General features: G+C 37.6%; 1 protein-coding gene across 3 annotated transcripts in view; it reads right to left on the bottom strand.

The window, feature by feature from the left end:
- LOC136863895 (pelle-like serine/threonine-protein kinase pik-1) overlaps positions 1 to 20,990 on the bottom strand; it is a 630,261-nt gene that overhangs the window by 184,333 nt on the left and 424,938 nt on the right. For all 3 annotated transcript variants that reach the window (XM_067140300.2, XM_068226049.1, XM_068226048.1), the window contains exon 8: positions 4,073 to 4,262. In XM_067140300.2, the coding sequence (XP_066996401.2) occupies positions 4,073 to 4,262 (190 nt within the window). The remainder of the gene's footprint in view (positions 1 to 4,072; positions 4,263 to 20,990) is intronic.

The raw sequence follows: 20,990 nt of genomic DNA, 5'->3' as shown, positions 1-20,990 counted from the left end.
GCTTAGTAAAATTAAGTTTTATAGACATCAGGAATATTTTCGTGATGGATCGTCATATTGTAATGATACGTGGAACAGTAAATTTTCAATGGGTTCTCGTCGATGTTATGATGCCAATTTTAAGTTAATGGCTATTAAACACTCGGAAATGTATAATAATTGTGCAGCCACAAGAAAATACAGCATATGCCTAACTAAAGCCAATATTCGGCGTCACCGTGAAGACAAAGATAGCTTATAAATGCGTACTACACAAAAAAATACATTCAGTGGCCCGCAACAAGGACGCTTTAAAGAAGTCGAAGATGAAATTGTGAGGTATGTGCACAAAACTGCAAGGGCGGAATTGCCATACCACGGCGCAATAAACTCGTTCGTTGACTTTCAAAGTCCGCGATTAAGACCTATACATCACTAGCCGCTGATGTTGGCCGAATCCAGCAAGCAAGACGTGCGTGTAGCGGCAGCCAGTTATATCTGACGCTGAGTGAAAGTAACAGTTTCATAGTAAGCAAGAATATTTTCCTGATGGATCATCGTATTGTAGAGACGCGTGGAATGTGTATTGCCGGCAAATTTTCAGCGAGATCCCTTCAATATTATGATGCACATTTTAAGTTAATGGTTATTAAATCCGCTGAAATTAAGCATAATTGTACAGCCGCAAACCAACACGGCATAACTAAAGCCAATGTTCAATGTCTACAAATAGTCTAAAAATGCGTACTGTATAAGAAAGACATTCATATGATTTTACAAAGCACTTTTTAAGCCTCATTAAAAATTTTTCAAGGAAAAAGTGGGGGTCGTCTTGGATTCGGAGAAATACGGTAATATATCTTTTTCCCGAATGAAATTAAACACACACAACAAGTAAGCTGTAGTGTGGATATTATCCGCGAATACACAATTTTTTAACAACAATCTGCTATAGCGAGTACTTTTTTCGCCGTGATGAATTCTCGCTATAATGGACTTCTACTGTAATTCGAAGTTCTTGGGATGCAAGAATCGAACTTCAAATGACGTGATTTCAAATTATCTGCCAACTTGTAATCCAAAAATGCCAACCCTTGTCGCATCGCAAAATATTCTTAAGAACTGTTACTGCATAAAATTAACCTTGATTCACAATTTAAACTTTTTTCAAATGCCCTGTGGGTGGGGGCAGTAGAATAACACCCACGGTATCCCCTGCCTGTCGTAAGAGGCGACTAAAAGGGGCCCCAGGGGCTCTGTTCTTTGGAGCGTGGGTTGGCGACCACAGGGCCCTTAGCTGAGTCCTGGCATTGCTTCCACTTACTTGTGCCAGGCTCCTCACTTTCATCTATCCTATCCGACCTCTCTTGGTCAACTCTTGTTCTTTTCTGACCCCGACGCTATTAGGTTTGCGAGGGCTAGGGAGTCTTTCATTTTCATGCCCTTCGTGGCCCTTTTCTTCCTTTGGCCGATATCTTCATTTTCGAAGTATCGGACCCCCTCCGTTTTTCCGTCTGATTAGTGTTATATAGAGGATGGTTGCCCAGTTGTACTTTCTCTTAAAACAATAATCACCACCACCATGGAAAAAACTATTTCCAAAATGTATCCAACAAGATGTTTTTACATTATTCAAATAATGCACTTTGATAACTCACTCACAAACATAACCTCATGCAATGAAAGAAAAAAAAGCATGATTCAAAGACAAGGAGAAATCTATGCTGGCTCCCCTGTGCAAGTGCTTTATTCACTGGATTAATGTACTGCTTGCACGGGAAGTATCCGATGCCCTTATCGAACTTTCCTATGACGACGGGAGAAAGTCTCTTACTTCTGTGTGCATTACTACACAGTGCAGTAACTATTCTTGTGCGATTTCCCGCCAAGGCACTTCTCTCGTAATTCAGAAACGCTAACCCTTGCCGCGTCACAAAGTATTCTAAAGCACATTAATGCATGCAATCATTTTGATTGACAGTTTAAGCCTTTCAAATGCCATGGATAAAACAATTTCTGAAATATATCCATCAAGGTGCAATTTCATTATTCGAATAATGCACTTCGATAAATCACTGGCAAACATAACCTCACGCTATGAAAGAAAAAAACCACTCGATTCAAAGATGAGGGTACTGACTCCACTGTGCGAATGGTTTATCTCTAGGATTACTGTACTGTTTGCTTTTTTTCTTTTTTTAGATGCCTTGTACTTACATGGAAAGTGTCCATTTAAGACGAAATTCTAAAAGAAATTCAATTATATTAGGTCCACCTATTCAATACATTTATTAAATGGTTTGTTTACAAGTTACACATTAGTTTAAAATACCTTAGCCATTTTTCGACTTGTGAACAGACCATTTAATAAATGGCAAAAAAGTATTGAATAGGTGGACCTAATATAATTGAATTTCTTTTAGAATTACGTCTTAAGATATTCGATGTCAATACGGAACTGGAATGAAGTTTATTACTTGCAACAGAAAGTGTCCGGCCCCCTTATGGAACTTTCCTATGACAGGGGGAGGAAGTCTCTCGCTTCCGTGTGCATCGCAACACGGTACAATGACCCCCACCTTTGTACGATTTCCCGGCTGGCACTTCTCTCCTTTAAAACCGTACGTCCGTTTGGACTTGACATAAAAAAATGCAGTTTCATCAGCATTGACAATATTATTTGGTGCATACAAATTGATTACATGAGCCATACTTTTCAGCCAACTGTCGGCATTCTGCTTCTCCGCACACTGCCTGTTACGTAATATTGTGGCGTTCCTTAAAACACTGAATACTAAAGAATTACGATTTCACTCAAACTTAGCAAATATGAAGCACACTGTAGACACACCGAAGTGCAAAAAGCTACCCCTGCACGTTTCGGAAGACGCGTTCAATCATGACGCGGATAAATTTTAAAATTAAATTCCTCCGTAAAATACTATTTTTAAAATGTAAAGGCAGTTTTGAATTAAAAGTCTGAATTTCGGTAATGGGACATTGTTCTTTGAATTATGAATTATGTGCATTTCGAATTAAACAATTTAAATAACATGCAAAATCGTACCTCATGTTTCCAGGAACGAGAGCTTATTCGAATTAGAAGGGATTTTGAATTAAACGATTTTGAATTAACAAGGTTCTACTGTTATTTAATTTAATTTCCGGGTTGAAACGTGTTTTACTTGTACGCATATCACGTACAGTTTGCCGACGTTTCGAATACATTGCAGTATTCTTTGTCAAGGGGACTGAAATACCCCTACTCGGTCCGAGGTAATCAGTCTCCCAGGCAGAAATTACACTACTAGAGTGGCCTTAATCTTGGCCTGTTATATCCTAGCCTTTCTGGCTCTACTGTATCTGAATTCCTTGAATAATTTACGTATCCGAAGTTTTCGTCTAAAATAGTGCATTAATTATGCGACAAAATATGGTATTCAAAGGCAGCATCTTTTACACTATATGACTTCTAAATCCTGTATTGGTGATTGCAAGGAAAACTACATAGTTTAAGAAACATTAAAGGTCTTACCTACATTACTTTTTCTATTCTGGTTAGATTATTACCTGGATCATCTTTCAAGGAGTTGTCATGGATAGGTATTACTTTTGCTATTTCTAAAACTATGTAGACCATTTATTCTGACAGTGTGTTTTACTCTATCAGATGACTGAGTGTTGTGCAATCTATGGCTGGTATTTTATTTTGTTGTGTAAACACCAAATGTGCAACCAGAGAGCTTTTACAGGCAAAAGATACGAATGGACCACCTGCGATCTCCGAGACAGCTATTCACGTGACAACTGAGGCTTTTATAATATTGGTGACAACACCACAGTTTGTAGCATCAGATTTTAAATTTTACTGAATCAATAAATTATGTTACTGTGATCTATTTGAATGATTTAATCTGTTAGTATTAATGAATGAACCAGTTTTTGATTGTTATTTCTCATGCTGTTACCTAATTTGTGGAGTAGTGATTAAATTTATCAGTGATATTGTTATTGTCTTTGACTTAATCAGGTCTGTTGCTTAACACTTACACACACATTACTTTCATAGTTTTTGAAATAAAAGAAGACTTACAATTCCAAAGCTGAATGTATCGACTTTTTCAGACATCACTTTGGAGCGCAGAAATTCCTCTGGCAAGTATGGAAGTGTACCTTGGACGCGGCTCACGTGCATGTGAGTGTACTGGGTCTGTGGGCCTTGTCGAGCCAAACCGAAGTCACCAATACGAGGCTCAAAATGGTTGTTCAGAAGAATGTTGGCACTAAACAAGAAAAGCAACAGATAACCATTAGTTAGTTATTTTCTTCTCTACTTCCAACTATTAGAAAGTATGACCATAACTTAAAAGCAACTGTGAAATTCACATCAAAGTTAGAAATTCTGATATTCTCCACACAACATTAAAAAAATTACTAAATAACATTTTCTTGAATGTTGTTACAAAGTTTTAGGTGAAATAAAATGAAATATTTTACCAAGACTACGAAAGGGTAGAAGACGACAAGTGACATGCTAGTAAGAACCTAGAAAAGCACTATGATCCAACCTCCCTTCACCAACTAGAGGAACCAGGCTACCACGCCCAATAAACATGATTTACTTCATATTTCTAAACCAATATCCAGAATACCTATGTACAGTGAAAACCCTATTTTACATAACCTGGTGAAACAGTTAAAAAAATTGTGAAATCAAGGAAAAGAATCACTTTACATAGAATTTTTAATTTTCAAACAATTAAATATCATCAGCTGTTGACTCATACAAAGAGAGGGGTCATGTTGGCTCAATTTAGTACACTGTCATTATAACACAATTAATGGTATGGTGAAAATTCTTTGCTGCATTCCTCATTAAGACGTTTTCTCCTTGCCACACAGTAACTTAGAAGTTCTGATTCCCGTCGTATTAAATTTATATACAATTTCCTCACTTATCGTGTAAAGTTTTTTTGCTATTACCACTTAGTACGATCACATTGCCCCAGCCCTGAAAAATGTTCTTTGTCATCCCTTCTGTGTGGAAAGTGATTTCCACCATGGATAAGAGCCCTCACCATAGGAGGCAGCTAGGGGAAATTTGCATGATAACAGGGAAATGCCTTGAATTTTTTAACTTCATAGGGTGAATTGCACCTTCGAGGTGGAATCTGCGGGTTCACAAAAGTTCAGTTTTGCTTGCCAGTGAGTTTGCATTCCAGTTAGAAGTTAGAAAAATGAATGGTAGCAACATAATCATGATAAGTTCAGCGTAGTACATATTTGTCTTGTGATAGCCTAGTTATGGATAAGAAAAAATGTTGTAAAATCCCCTACTAATGAGGATGAATTTAAAATCCTTCAGGAAGTGGACAGGCATCTGCATCTTACGCGAATAGAGCTGGTGCAAACGTTAAAACGTAAACCTTTCAATTGATCTGGTCTGAACCAAATGTTGTTGCATTCAAAATGGCAGCTGAAATTGTTCTCTTGCGCATGGGTGAGTGTATCTTTTGAGTAATACATGGTCGAAGAGTGTGACTAGAAAACAACGTTTAATAACCCGCTGGTCTGAAACATAAGCCTTCAACTAGCAGTTCAACATTGCACATTTGTTTAGAAAGTAAGTGACCTGCAATAATAGGTTTTCACATTTGCTCTCGTGTTTCTCACACCTTTTAATAGTCTCCCCTCATCTTCAGAAATGGCAGATGCAACTTCTGCTGTACTGTATGTATACACAGAGTAAAATGCATGCATGTCAGGAACAACAACAAAAAGAAAAAGTTTCCATACACTGTTGTTTTTAATTGGATAATCAATAGTATGTTTTCTCGTTTAACCCCACATTCATAATCTGCCTTTTTTCTTTCCACTTTGTGATATTTAAATATTTCCTGTATAAATGTGTGCACGAATAGTTAAATGTAATATGATAGTGGTAATTATTATACTTCAATAATAGATTACCGTACCTGCCAAGTTTTAGAAACCAAAAATAGGAAGATTTTTAATTCTTGGATTTCATCACATATATTTAAGCACGGTCTAGGTGAAAAACAGTCAGTACAAAAGGCATACATATCTACAGTTACAATGTGAACTGACAATTAAATTTAAAATCTTAAACTAAGAAAACATAAAAATGGTTACAAGAAAATGTACCTAATCATTCTCATTTATGACACTTACATGTGAAAAATATTTATGTCACACCAACACACGCAACAAAATGCATAATACCGTATTTTCTCGAGTAATTGACGCAATTTTTGATGAAAAATACAGGCGAAAACTTTGGATGCGTAAATTATTCAAAGAATTCAGATATTTACAAATTATTTACAATTCATTTTCATTTAAAAGACACACCAAATATAATATAAACTCAATTGGTTCAACTCATTTGCGGTTATCGTCATTTGGCGTAAAATTCCGGCGTGAGATTTTTTCTAAAAAGTCAAATAAGGTAAGTTGGACAAGTGGGTTTGACGTACCGAAACCGGAAAACATTCTTCCCGGTACGAGCTGACAATACGACCTGAAGTAAAATAAACATGAACTACCGGTAATAGGTAAGGTAAGGGTTATTCTGCCCGAAGGCAGGTCCGAACCTCCGCAGAGGTCTTCCTGAGCCGGAGTTTACGTGCGGTAGGGTGGCCACTTCCTTTCCGCTCCTCCATTCCCAACAGCGCGTGGCAACACATCCAACTCCTGACCACGCCCAATGTTGCTTAACTTCGGAGATCTCACGGGATCCGGTGTTTCAACACGGCTACAGCCGTTGGCCTACCGGAAATAAAAGTACAATTAATGCAATGTAATAATAATAATGACATACTGGCAAAAAAAAAAGAAAACTGTCCAACACGAGAAGGGCCGGGCATAGAAGGAGGGACCCTGCTACATTACCCCAAACCGTTCGTATCCAATCTTGTACGAGTGACGTGTCCATCCACCCTTTTTCTTGAATACGAACGTGCATCACTCGCGGAAAGTTTGCTTAAGTTTAGGCATTGTTTTTTCTTTTAGAACAATGTAAGGCGCAAGTTTTCTGCCAACAGCTATTACAGCAAGCATTGCAGTACATCGCTGTTTTTTGCTTCTGATAGCGCGTACGATAACACTGTCTGTTCCTTTCTTATCGACTTTGTGGCATATGGAAACTGATTGGCGTCTGACCTGCGGTTCCTATTTGGGAGATCAAATATTCCTTCACTTTACGCTTCTCAATCACAAAGCGATGAAAATGGTTGAAATCATTCGTCATTTTTTGGCATAATGTTGTTCTTCGTCGAAGAGAAATTCCATAAATTAATCAAGCGTCGGCTAACCTTCAAATCCAAGAGACAATGAACCCATGTGCAGCAGCTATTTCTCATTCTTTAAAATACAGCATTTCGTGAGAAACAGCTTATCCAACGTTGCGTAACAAAATCATATATTTAAGCAGATCTTCCTCTACTTGCGGAAACTTGCCGCTTTTTGGTCCGCGAAATGCTCTGCGAGACTAGTTGGCCGCTTGAAGTGCACTTCCGTTCTCGCGGTAGCGCACGTTGCATTCGCAGAGCCGTCTATATTTTACAAGCCGGAGTCATGTAAGTTTGGCAACGTCCAGCGGAGGCGGAGGCGAAAGCGCGGGAGCTATCTGTGTATGTTGATGTGTAGTGAACTTCGTGTTGTGTTTATTTGTATTTTTCATGGATATGTTCGAGTATATGTAACAAGGTAGGTGACTGAGTGACATACGTAGAACCTATTATCGAAATACGTGAAGGCATGCCCGAATTTGGGTTATTAATAACACGTTTCGTGTATTTGCAGATGCCCAGAAAATGTTGTGTTCCTATGTGTCGTAGCAACTATGACATAAAAAGGATGGTTATGTTACCTCATTTAGGTTTCCTTCTGATGAGGAATTAAAACAAAAATGGATTCGTCAAGTTAAGCGGGATTATTGGGAACCTGGGAAGGATTCAGTCGTGTGTATAAAACATTTCACAGATGATAGTTTTTCAAAAGGGGAAAAGTTTTGTGATAGTAAAGGCAATATAACTGTACAACCACCTAAACCTAATGAACTTCTTCCTAATGCATGTCCAACTATTTTCCCAAATTGGTCCAAATATTTGTCATCAAAGAGTGTAAAAAGAAAAGATCCTGAAGATAGGAGACTGGAAATTAAGAGTAGGGAAAACAAGAGGAAAACAGATTTGGAGGAATCAAAGCTTCAAGATTACTTAATAGCTGACTTAAATCATTTAAGATCCCTTCTTCATACCAAAATTGACATGTCAGTATGGCAGGTCAGTATCTGTAATGAATTTCTTTGCATATACAGATTAAATCTGGATGATTTGCCAAATGTAAGTAATTGACTAAAAATTCACCAGGATATGAATGTGACTGTATATGTTAATAGTTATCACGTGTCAGTCAAAGAAATTAAATGTTTAGCTGATGGTAAAATCTCCAAGTGGTCTCAGCTAAATGAATATTTATTAAATTATACAGGAGCCACTGCTAGTAGTGTTAGTGTTGAATGTGTACAAAGTAATGTACTTAAAATGCTTGACAAGCTCATAGAGTTTTGTTTTGTGAGGTTAGCAGTGAAAGCACAGACTTCTCATCTAACCTTGTTTTCTTAAGGGAACAATTCGACAACAACAGGATAAATAAGAATATGTTTAGCAGTATGTGTTCATTGTTAGGAAGTGAAAGTCCATATTGTGTACCAAATCCCCAACACAAGAATTTACAGATATTTCTCAGGTTTGATCCTGTACATATATTTAAGAACATCAGGAATAACTGGCTGAATCAGAAAGACAGAGACAAAACTTATTTTCCCTGATTTTGAAGTAGATCAGATTATCCGTAAGGCGTGCTTTAATGATTTAAGGAACCTTTATGTGTACCACAGTCATGCATCCAACCTGATTGCTACAGCTTTTAAACTTAATTATAAAACGGTGTATCCCAAAAATCTTGATAGGCAGAAAGTGTTACTTGTTGATAATCTGTTCCATGACACCACCATAGCTGCTTTAAAAACCAGTCAACTAGATTCTAATGCCACTGCAATTTTTTTAGAAATTGTTACTAAGTGGTGGCGTATTGTAAACGTCAAAAGTGTAACTAAAGGAATTTGCAAGAGGGACCACAATCAAATGCCTTTTACTGAACTAGATGATGACTGCATTCAATTTCTTCAACATTTCTGTGAGTGGGTAAGCAGTTGGGATGATTTAAATTTGGTTCATGGTCACTTAACAACTGACACTTCAAGAGCTTTGGTACATACCACAACTGTCCTGTTAAAAATTATCCAATTTTCATTTGAAGCTGTGAAACCAAATTATTTACTGTTAGGGAAGTTTCAGAGTGACAATCTGGTAAGAAGGTTTGGTCAGTACAGACGGCTTAGTGGTTGTAACTACAATGTTACTGCACTTCAAGTTATAGAAAGTGAGAAGAAAATTAGGATTAAGAGTGTTCTGGGCTTGCACTCATCTAGGTATGGAAAAGTGCAGTTTGACTGTAGCCAGTTAGAAATGTCTCATTCCACCAAGACAGATGATATTAGGCTAAATATGGCAGTGATAAAAAAGTTCGACTCACTTTTATCATGTGACATTTCTGATGGGCATTTTGAGATGTCAGGTGTAATATACATTTCTGGGTATGCAGTAAGGGCAATATCCAAAAGGATAAGCTGTGACACATGTTTAGGTCTCCTGCAGTGCAATGAAACAGATGGCCCCTATTTTGAAGAACTTCAGAGAGGTGCCATCAGATTGTGTTGTGTGTATCTTTGTAACAGTGACAGGAATGTTTACCTTGTTGCTGTCTGAAGACTACAAGGAAGACTACCTGGATTGTGGAAATCACAAAGAAGTTCTCTTCTCTCTATCCAGAGCTGCTTTAGGGAGAGATGAAAATCAACAGTTCTGATTTGAACAGGGTAACTGTGGGCATGACAATAATAGTCTAATAGACTGTTTATTGTCCACATTTTGCAACATCATGTTGAATAATTATAGAAAGCAGATTAAGAACAAGAGTTATGCCAGCAGTGATGATAAAATCAGTAAACGAAGGAAGCTGTCAACACTCCATAAATATTCAGCTTGCGAGTACTGTTCTTTAAAGGGTTTTGTTTTTATGCATGTAAAATGTGTATTTCTAACTTTACTGAGTGCATTTCTTGATGCGTGTGTTTCTTAGTGTCATTTTTCACAGTGTGTATATTTTTCATAACCATCATGTTGGTCTAAGTGCGCTGAATATCATTGAAGTCAATTCAAAGTCGGACACGCCCCCTTTTCTCTCGGCCTCCGCTTGACAGACAGATACGGCATTGCCAAGCGTACCTTCCGGCTTTATCCGGCTTTAACTGTAGATGGCTCTGTGCATTCGGATACAGTATACTTGCGGCCCGCTGCCCTATTCTCGCTGCTTGTTGTTTTAAGGGGCCTAACATCGAAGGTCATCGGCCCTCCCTATTCTCGTATGTTTCGGCGTAACTGATCACCGCGAGTTTGTATGGTGCAGTATTACTCGAATATTGTGGACTGACAAACAATTTTGAGATCACAGAATGTCCCGTACCCGAAACATTTGTAAAACTAGTGCAGTGGGATTTCCTGCCGGCAAGTATTTGGAATGCTCGCTTTCGCAATAGGAAGCCTGCTACCTGAGAAGTTGACATCCGGAACTGCGTGATGGATGTTCGAAGTTATACTTTGTAGGTGCGTCAAATACGTGAACATTTCTTTTTCTCCACTTTGGACCCAAAAATATTGGGATGCGTAAATTATGTAAGGCCGTTAATTACGCGAGAAAATATGGTAGTTTCCTTTATCAGATGGTAAAATGAACGGAAACACTTGGAGATAACATTTGTTACACTTTTTGGCCATAACGAGAAAAGAAACTACCGGAAACTCTCACCGACACCCCTTAAAGACATTCAACTCATTAAAATCATGCACTTAAATACGCAAAACTACCACATGCAAAACAATTCAATACGTTCCAATTATTATTAAGATACGACTTCGACAGAGAGGGAAAACATAGGAATGCAAGAAAACACACGTAGACTACAACTCTGACGAAACTACGCACAGAAACGATGTTAACAGCGCGCGAACAACACAGTAACAAACTCATTCTTTCGTCCAGATTAACTGAGTCGCTAGCGCGTGCTAGCCTCTGTTGCTTGCAGGACGATTGCCGCCTGGTGAGCGGGAAACACGATACAGGAAGGCGACGGACGAAACACTCACGAAATAAAGCATCAAATAAATCAGCTTGAAAATGAGGTTTCGCAAATTACACAAGCACATAAGAATTTATCGTTTATCCTAGGGGAAGAGTATTGGCCGTACTAGAGGTTATATTGGTCAAAAATAGGAAGAAGTAAAAATAAATTGGAAAATCGGAAGATGAGTTAAAAATCGGAAAGTTTCCGGGTAAATCAGAAGGGTTGGTAGGTATGGATTACTAACATTATTTACATTGTTTGGAATCTTTTTTTTTTTTTTTTACAATTGGCTTTACGTTGCACCAACGCAGACAGGTCTTATGGCAATGAAGGGATAGGAAAGACCTAGGAGTGGGAAGGAAGCAGCCGTAGCCTCAAGGTACAGCTCCACCATTTGACTGGTTTGAAAATGGGAAAAAATGGAAAACCATCTTCAGAACTGCCGACAGTGGGGTTGAACCCACCAGCTCCCGGATGCAAGCTCACAGCTACGCGCCCTTAACCACACGGCCAACTTGCCCGGTGTGTTATGAATCTAAATGAGTTACTAACATTTTTTACATTATTTTCATTGTTATGAATCCAGATGGTTACAGGTTTTGTAGATTGTTAGCTGTGTCATATATAGGCAGAAACAAGGTGTTGCATACAAAGCCTTTAACTCCCTTTCTGGAATTTATCTTGTTTATGGAATCATCATGGAAAGTGCTTACAAGAGTGACATCACGCTTATCTTTCCACTTCATGATCATCTGTTTTTTTTTGATAGCCTGAAACTTTTACCCTTCTGTAATTTTGCATTCTCCTTAGTCTTTATGGTCCCTACAACATCAGTTCTCCTATCTACCAGTGTTGGGCTAGTATACCAGTTACAAACAATATCCTTTGTCTGGTAATTCATCACAGAGTTTTACTCTTTCCTGGATGGTTATGACCATGTACAGTATCCTTACCAGTATACACAGAACTACACTCACACAATCTGCTAACTGTACCTATCTCGGTCGTCCTCTGCAGAGGAGAAGGGATTCATCAACGTAAACATTTTGTTCAGGAATAAAGATAGACAATTTTTTTTTTAGATGGTTGAGGCTGGCTGTATTTCTTTTCTTAATCAATCAATATTGATCTGCATTTAGGGCAGTCACCCAGGTGGCAGATTCCCTATCTGTTGTTTTCGTAGCCTTTTCTTAAATGATTTCAAAGAAATTAGAAATTTATTGAACATCACCCTTGGTAAGTTCTTCCAATCCCTAACTCCCGTTCCTATAAATGAATATTTGCTCCAATTTGTCCTCTTGAATTCCAACTTTATCTTCATATTGTGATCTTTCCTACTATTAAAGACGTCACTCAAACTTATTCGTCTACTAATGTCATTCCACGCCATCTCTCTGCTGACAGCTCGGAACATTCCACTTATTTAATAACACTAGTACGTTTCTATGTTCTCTCAACTATTCAATACAATACAATCTTAAAAGTTAGGACTTTGTGCATGTTTCGCCTATCAATAGTAGGCATCATCAGCCATTTTTTACCTTATAGGAATAGATCAGGTACCTGATTGGGAATGACTTATGAATACTGTTAAAAACTATGTCTTGTAAAATGGATTGGAGATCGTTAAACAACTATTACAAAATGAGACCTGTATAGAATCTCTATGATGTGGAAAGAGTTTGTAGAATATTTTAGTAAATAATTTTTTTGGTATACTTACTGTATGATATGGAGTGTTGTGGTAGAATATTTTATTCGCATTCCATTTAGCTACCTAACCTGTACGGTGTAAAATATTTTGTAGTATGTTTTATTTGTATTCCCTTTATCTACTTAAGTAACTACTACAACAGTCCAGAAAAGATTGTGACAAGGACTTTTAGAACAGGGTGTGTTGGCTCCTGTCGGTTGTGGATTCTAGAAATATGTCCTTACTAATTCTGGAAAATTGAAAGTTTGCAATTAGTATCTGTATATGTTCTGGAATATTGTATAAACATTGCGAATGGATAAAGAGTTCTGATTGGTGAATCTCGGTGGCGATAGGCAAGCTCCTGTGCTCTGATTGGTCACTCGGTAATCGCACCCTTCCCTTTTTAAGTGAGCGAGGCAGGATTTCTTAGTCTTTGGTTCTCTCGTCAGTTCTGCCGTTTTGACGCACGTCGGCGTATCCTTGCTCCCAGGATGGATGGGCTACCTTGGGGTAAGCACAGTTGATTTCTGTTCCCCTTTAATTTACATTTGATGTTTCGCTGGTGTTATCACATAGGAGTTTACCCTACTCCCCACTCTATTCCTCAGATGCTTTAGAAGGTACGTTTACTTTCAAGCTAGTATTTGTATCTTGTGTGTCTCCTTACCCCCCAAATCATATTGTAGAACTTGTTTTATGCTAAGATATACAGTATTTGGTTAACCTCTTGACCTAATAGCAAAGCTCTTGTCAAACAACATCTAATCATGTATTCGTAAATTGTGTGTCTGGATTGTGGAGATAGATGAATATGTTCGGAAGTTACCTTGTAATGTCGATTTCGGAAAATAATATTTTGAAAACACGAGATCACCGTTGATTTTGCTGGAAACCTGCAACCTTCGCATCTCTATGGCCTTAGGTAGTTTTCCCAGCCCCTGTTCCACGTTCCTTGTTTATAGTCGTCAAGTTGCCCAGCTTGATATTTGTTTGTGTGTATTAGGTGCAGTTAATTTGATGTTTATTGCGTGTCTAGGTGTTATTGTGTTATTTGATTTATTTTCCTCCCTTTCTACTGTGTATTGTGTAATCACTGAAAAAGCGGTTACACAAAATAAAATGTGGTATACTATTACATAACAATATTGTGTTAATATTTGAGTCTAAAAACATGACAATTATTTGAAGAATACAACATACGTGGTCGGTTCTTGATATTAAAAGATATACAATAAAGATAAAAATTAGAAAGCACATTCCATTTAACTGTCAAATGGTGTGTTGTTAAAAACTTGAGGAAAGTTGATTGATTTGATTTTCATTTATATGTTTATAAATTTTGAAGAATTTTCATATGGCCTGGTTCTTGTTAAGATAATATTACGTAGGCTATATTGAAGTTTGTGTAGACGTCATTAGGCCACCTTCTTTGATGTAGTATTTGTAGGAAGAGTTTGTGATAGGTGTGGCTCTTTGTTGTTGAACGTGTTGAGGTGAGCGTACTAGTCTCCTACTACTCTTGTCTGTCAGGGTTAGGATGTTGACTGTTCTGATTCGGATACAGTATAACCCTGATTTTCGCGCAACCTCAATTTGGCGTAAACCTGTATTTAATGGAAGAAATTTCAAGGCCCGAAAATTATTCAATAAGAGTAACATAATTTTATATTCGATTTAATGTAATTCACATTCAGGCAAAACCCACATTTAGCGCAAAGGAAATGTCAAAATTCTCAAATATTTATTTCTCTTAGTTATGGTTATGGGACATTAAGAATCTATGAAAAGGATTTCATAAGCTTGCTAAGGTTTTTCAAGGCAGAAGAGGGATTTAAAAGCGCAGGCGCTTAGCACTCAAGTCAGATGTCCAGTGCACACACGCACGCACGCACGCACGCACAAGACTGCAGGCGCTGTAGTACAGTTACAGTAGAAGACAACACTGTTGTAATGAGAATATCGTTATGCTCTTCGGAAATTCCAATGATAATCTGCACAATATCCTTTGGTTACAATGAGTACCCTTTCAATGATTCATCCGTTATTACAAAAAATTTGGGCATGTTATGCTTTCCTGTTACCAATATTCATACACGCAACTTCAGCGTTTATATTGAATGCGATCGATTAGCTTCCATATAGATTCCTCGCTACATGCACAAGGGAGCTTTCGTCTACTTTCAGATGTTAAACTTCAGAAAGGCTGTTTCCATGTAAATTTATAGTGAAAAGGATATCACTCTACAGAAAGGTTAAAATATGTTTTCGTAATACGTGCATGGTAAACATAGGATAGATGACGCATTTAAAGTAAGAAAATGGAAACGTTTGCCACAGAAAACTCTGGAGTGATGTTTTCACAATTTTTACATGCGAGTTCATAGGCTATTGGAATTAGAAAACCCCACAGTAATGAGTAAGTTGCTGTATGGAAAACATCTGCAAAAAGGTTTGAACAAACTGATTTTAATGTGCTTTTGTGCAAGTGTGGTATTTTTTCAGACTTTCAAGGAAAATCATACATAACCTTATAAGCACCACCTTAAACCGAAAATGTTTTGCATTCACCGACAAAATCTATTGCCAAAAGGAAGGGTTCACCATGGGCTCACCAATATAAGGAATAACAGAAAACATATTCCTAAGTAACATTGGAAAGAATTTCTTAACCAACTAAGAGACGTAGAGGGAGATCAAGGTAATCAGTTTTAAGAGGTGTGGAACTAAAAGAGGCTATAGAGCATTTAGTTAACTCACAAAGGGTTGCATACTGAATGCTAAGAGGCATGTACGTACTAGATGTCTGCGCTCAAAAAAGGCCAAAGCTAGCAGTTTAATCTTCACAAAAACGGTACTATGTTGCAACTACAGTATATTGTGTAGGGTAGATATCTCCTCATATTATTGCTGTCATTTTGTGAATAATGTGCGATGGTGCAATTTAAGTTCATACAGGCAAAGATCACCAAAAATGGTGTGCTTTCTACTGAAACCTCAATTTTAGGTAAACCCTCATTTACGGTCCCTGTAAAATCACTAAATAGGGGTTACATTGCTCGCCCACTTCTCACATCTTCCCCAGTACCTGAAGAACAGTGCGTTGCCTGCAATGGACACCCTAGCACTTTCCGAGGCCGCATCAAATGTGCTCTCATTTTAGGCTTTTATTACAATGGGTTCTCCATTCCCAAAGGCATTTTAGAGCTGCTACCAGCAGTTGATGCTGCCGCTGCTGCCTGTAACCCAGGGACAGATGCTGCTTGATGGATTCCAGTGTCATTCTCTACAATGAAAGGACCATCACCCCACCTAAGAGAACTCATCCGCCCGAAGCCGTTAACCGACAATCGGCGCTGAGTCGCGGTTGTACCAGAGCAGACTGGACAAGCCAGAGAGTGTGTATTTGTTACTGAATAAAAAAATAAATAAAAAACACTGTACAGACTTTCGACCACAAAATCTTCCTTTCTTTGTATACATTGTTCCTACTGTTTGGCATCCCAGTGTCGATAACTTTCCAAGGTTTCAACTTTTGGTGAATTGAACAAAAAACAATCTCCTCCATTTTGATATCTGTGGAGAAAGTATTGTTGATCAAGCACTGCACTTGTGTTGATACCTCAAGGTTGAGCCAAACTTTCAGGACATATCCCTCACATACAGTGGATGCTTTATTTGCATGTTAGAACTCATTATACGATGTAGAGTTGAAGAAAATGTGTCAGGGATATATCAGTGCATCCGGGATGGTAACAGATTTGGCTTACCTCTGCCCTCCAACTCGTGTGTCTTTCGTCTGTGCCAGACTAGACTCTACTCCTAAGTTCCAGAATATTCTTCGCTGTACGCGCAAGTGTATCATAATTGCCCCTCTGCATCTCCTCTCTCCATAAGCCAGCTCTATCGACCTACTATTCTAGAGATGTTCTTCAACAACTGGAGAGAGAGAGGGGGGCCGTGTTTCATCACACTGATGTCAATTTCTACTTCTTTTCTGAATCTTTCCACACCAACATGGAACTTTATGATTGCACCATGAGTTACTGTAACCTGAATTTGTGGATTATGCATTCACATAACTAAATATTCTTCAATGATTGTACTCATTCAGATAATCGACAGAGTAGCGGATTTTATTACATGTAATAAATTGTCGGCAGCCCTGAAGATGGTTTTCCATGGTTTCCCATTTTCACACCAGGTAAATTGCAAGTAATCAGCTTCATTTTCCGTATCAAATTCTAATCACAGAGACTTACAATAATTGAAAATCTTCCACCTTTTGATATACCCCTTACACACACGGAACAAGAAAAAGAACTGCTCTTTATCTGTAAACAAGCCCAATATAACGGATTGGAACTAAAAATGGTAAACAAAATAATCGGAAAATTCAAACAGAAGTTACAAACTATTCTAACACCCGAAATGAAAAAGAAAGACAAATACGCCAAGTTCACGTTCAATAACCCCAACTTATATACAGTAACGAATTTGTTTAGAAAATATAACTATAAGATCGCGCATTCAACCATCAATAATACAAAGCAAAAATTCTTTAATTACAATAGTGTCAATTCCCTAGGAAAAAAACCAACATTCAGAATATGGAGTTTACAAAATGAAGTGTCATTAATGTGAAAACACTTATGTCGGGCAAACAGGGCGCAGTTTTACTGTAAGATACCAAGAGCATGTCAATGCTGAAAGACATAAAAAAATTCCGCGATGGGACAACACATAGTACAACCGGACATCAGTTCACAACTATAGAGCAGAATTTAACTATATTATGTAAAATAAACAAGGGAGCTCTTCTAAATACATTAGAAAATCTATATATCTATTTAGAAAAAAAAAAGTAATCAGGACAATAACCTGAATGATACAATTGACAATAGAAACCCTATATTCGAAGGGATATTATCAAGTCTTGAAACTTTAGGCAAAAGAAACAACACAGACAATAAAAGGATAAATAAGAACGAGCCTCTGCCATTTTGTACATCCACTCACCCCACCCCTTCTAAAGCCGAAGTCGTGACAGTAAGCAACACGCCTCCTCCCCTCTCCGCAGCCTTGCCTCTCCGGAAGGAGGAGCAAACAACGGAACACACACACCATTATTATACTAGACATAAAGCAGCATCAAACGTTCCCCCTACAGGGTCACGGTAATATTGGAGTCTAACAACAGTAAGGTATGGAACCATTTTATACATTAAGTTATTATGTAAAGACACATGTTTTCATTACAAAAAAACAAATTCCTATTTTCCTCATTTCATTTCAGAAACTGAGACGAAGCTCCCTTCTCAAAAAGTGACCGGCAATCAGCTTCGAAGTTCTGCATTAGACTCAATTTAGGGCACATTAAGCAAGCTCAAAATAAATAACAGCCTACCTGGAAGGAGTGAATCAAATGAACACTCAACAATAATTAGAACATTGTCAAGAAGCCAATCATGTTAAAAAACCTTTTAACTGGAAGACAAACAGATACTTTTAGTGTAACAGAGTTGAAACTTTTAACAACTACTCCAATGAATAGATTATAGTTTTTAAGCAGGCTAACTATGTATTCATCCTGTCTCATTTCATCAACCCATTAACCCCCACATTGTTTTAACATTATTTTAATTTACATTCAAATTGTCTTTAAGAGGAACAATGTACCTGAAAATAATGTATTCAGAAACTTAGCGATTCACCTAAGCTTAACAACAGCTGAAGATGTTCCCAAGTGAGACGAAACATGAACTGTTTACAAATAAAAATTTGCTGCAAAGCAAATAAAAAGTATCAAAAAGGTGAAAGATTTTCAATTATTGTAACTCTCTGCGATTAGATTTTGATACGGAAAATGAAGCTGATTACTTGCAATTCAGCAGCTTCTCGAGATCATATGCAGTCTCAGATAAAATAACAATCTCAAGGTTTTGATTTCCTCTCCTTGGATTGTGATTCCCTTCCCAAATTCCTCTTTGATTTTGTTTACTGCCTGTTCTATGTAAACATTGGAAAGGAGGGGAGACAAACTGCAGCCTTGCCTCGCTCCTTTCTGGATTGCTGCTTCTTTTTTCAAAGCCCTCGATTCTTATCACTGCAGAAATATTTTTATACAGATTGTACATAATTATTCGTTCTCGGTATCTGGTCCCAATCACCTTCAGAATCTTAAATAGCTTGGTCAAATCAACATTATCGAATGCCTTTTCTAGATCTACGAATGCCATGTACGTGGGCTTGTCCTTCTTGATTCGATCCTCTAAGATCAGACGTAAAGTCAGGAAACTGAATAGAGTGAAAAAGGAAGCAAAAGACAATTATATGAATGGCATATTTCAAGAGGGTAATGACCACAAAGGGAAATGGAAAAAGCTGTATTCATCTATCAGGAATCAAAAAAGAAAAGGAATCCAAATTCCTACAATGGTGGGAGAAGGGGGTGAACACTATTTAACAGATACTGAAAAAGCAAACCTATTTAGTAGGGAATTCAGAGATTCAGTAGATGATTGTCAGGAGTTGGAAACCGAAACAGAAGATAGAGAGAGAGAGAGACAGAGGGAAACAAGAAGCTTCTCATTCACAAATGAAGATATTTTCAGAGAAATCCAACTGCTTCAGCAAGGAAAAGCAGCAGGAACTGATCAAATTACTGGGGAGGTATTAAAGACAATGGGGTGGTACATAGTGCCTTATTTAAAATTTCTCTTTGACTATGTCATAAATAATAGTGTAATACCAAAGGAATGGAAGGAATCTATAGTAATACCAATTTGTAAAGGTAAGGGTGATAAAAGGTAACCAGAGAACTACAGACCAATCAGCCTGACCAGTATAGTTTGCAAAATACTGGAGAGTTTAATATCAAAGTACATCAGATGGATATGTGATGATAAAAATTGGTTCATGAGGAGCCAGTATGGATTTAGAAAGAAATTTTCTTGTGAGGCACAACTGGTGGGATTTCAGTAGGACATGTCAGATCAGTTGGATTCAGGAGGCCAGTTAGATTGCATAGCCATAAATCTTTCCAAAGCCCTTGATAGAGTAGAACATGGAATATTATTAAAGAAATTGGAGGGAATAAGATTGGACGTAAGGGTTACACATTGGATAAAAACATTTCTAAATTCAAGGGTTCAGAAAGTCAAAGTAGGAAATAATGTATCGCAGGAAGAGAAAGTTTGGAAGGGAATTGCACAGGGTAGTATAATTGGTCTGTTACTTTTCTTAATATACACAAATGATTTAGGGAACAATACAACATCAAAAATATCTTGTAAAATAATTGTATGCAGATGACATAATTGTTTATAGGGAAATAAATAACATTGAGGATTGTTCAGAATTACAAAGGGACCTTGAAAGTATCCAACAATGGGTTGAAGAAAATAATATGAAGGTTAATGGAGGCAAATTAACTGTTACAACTTTTACAAACAGGAGCTTGAAAACTGAATTTGAATATACTTTGGATGAGGTAGTTATCCCAAAAGATGGCAAGTGCAAATACTTAGGTGTGAGATTTGAAAGTAATTTGCACTGGAAGGGTCATGTGGATGACACTGTTGGAAAAGTATACAGATCGTTACATGTCATAATAAGGCTACTTAAAGGATGCAATAAAGAATTAAAAGGAAAAGGTTACGTAAGAATGGTTCGTCCATTATTGGAATATGCAAGCAGGGTTTGGGATTCTCACCAAGAATACCTAATAAAAGAAATAGATAGTGTGCAGAGGAAAGCAGCAAGATTTGTAACAGGGGATTTCAGGAGAAAGAGTAGTGTATCAGAAATGTTAAAGGAACTTGGATGGGAAACTTGAAGTAAGAGAAGGGAGAAAACTAGACTTATAGGATTATATAGAGCCTATACAAGAGAAGCAGCATGGGGAGATATCCGTGAGAGGTTTCAGTTGGAATATAATTATATCGGCAGGACAGACCACAAATATAAAATTAGAAGGAATTTTAGCAGAAGCGATTGGGGTAAATTTTCATTCATTGGGAAGGGTGTGAAGGAGTGGAACAGTTTACC

The sequence above is a fragment of the Anabrus simplex genome, chromosome 2, assembly GCF_040414725.1.
Source record: "Anabrus simplex isolate iqAnaSimp1 chromosome 2, ASM4041472v1, whole genome shotgun sequence".
NCBI classification, from domain to species: Eukaryota; Metazoa; Arthropoda; class Insecta; order Orthoptera; family Tettigoniidae; genus Anabrus; species Anabrus simplex.
Note: the sequence above shows the minus strand (reverse complement) of the source record. Positions and strands in the feature narration are given on the sequence as shown.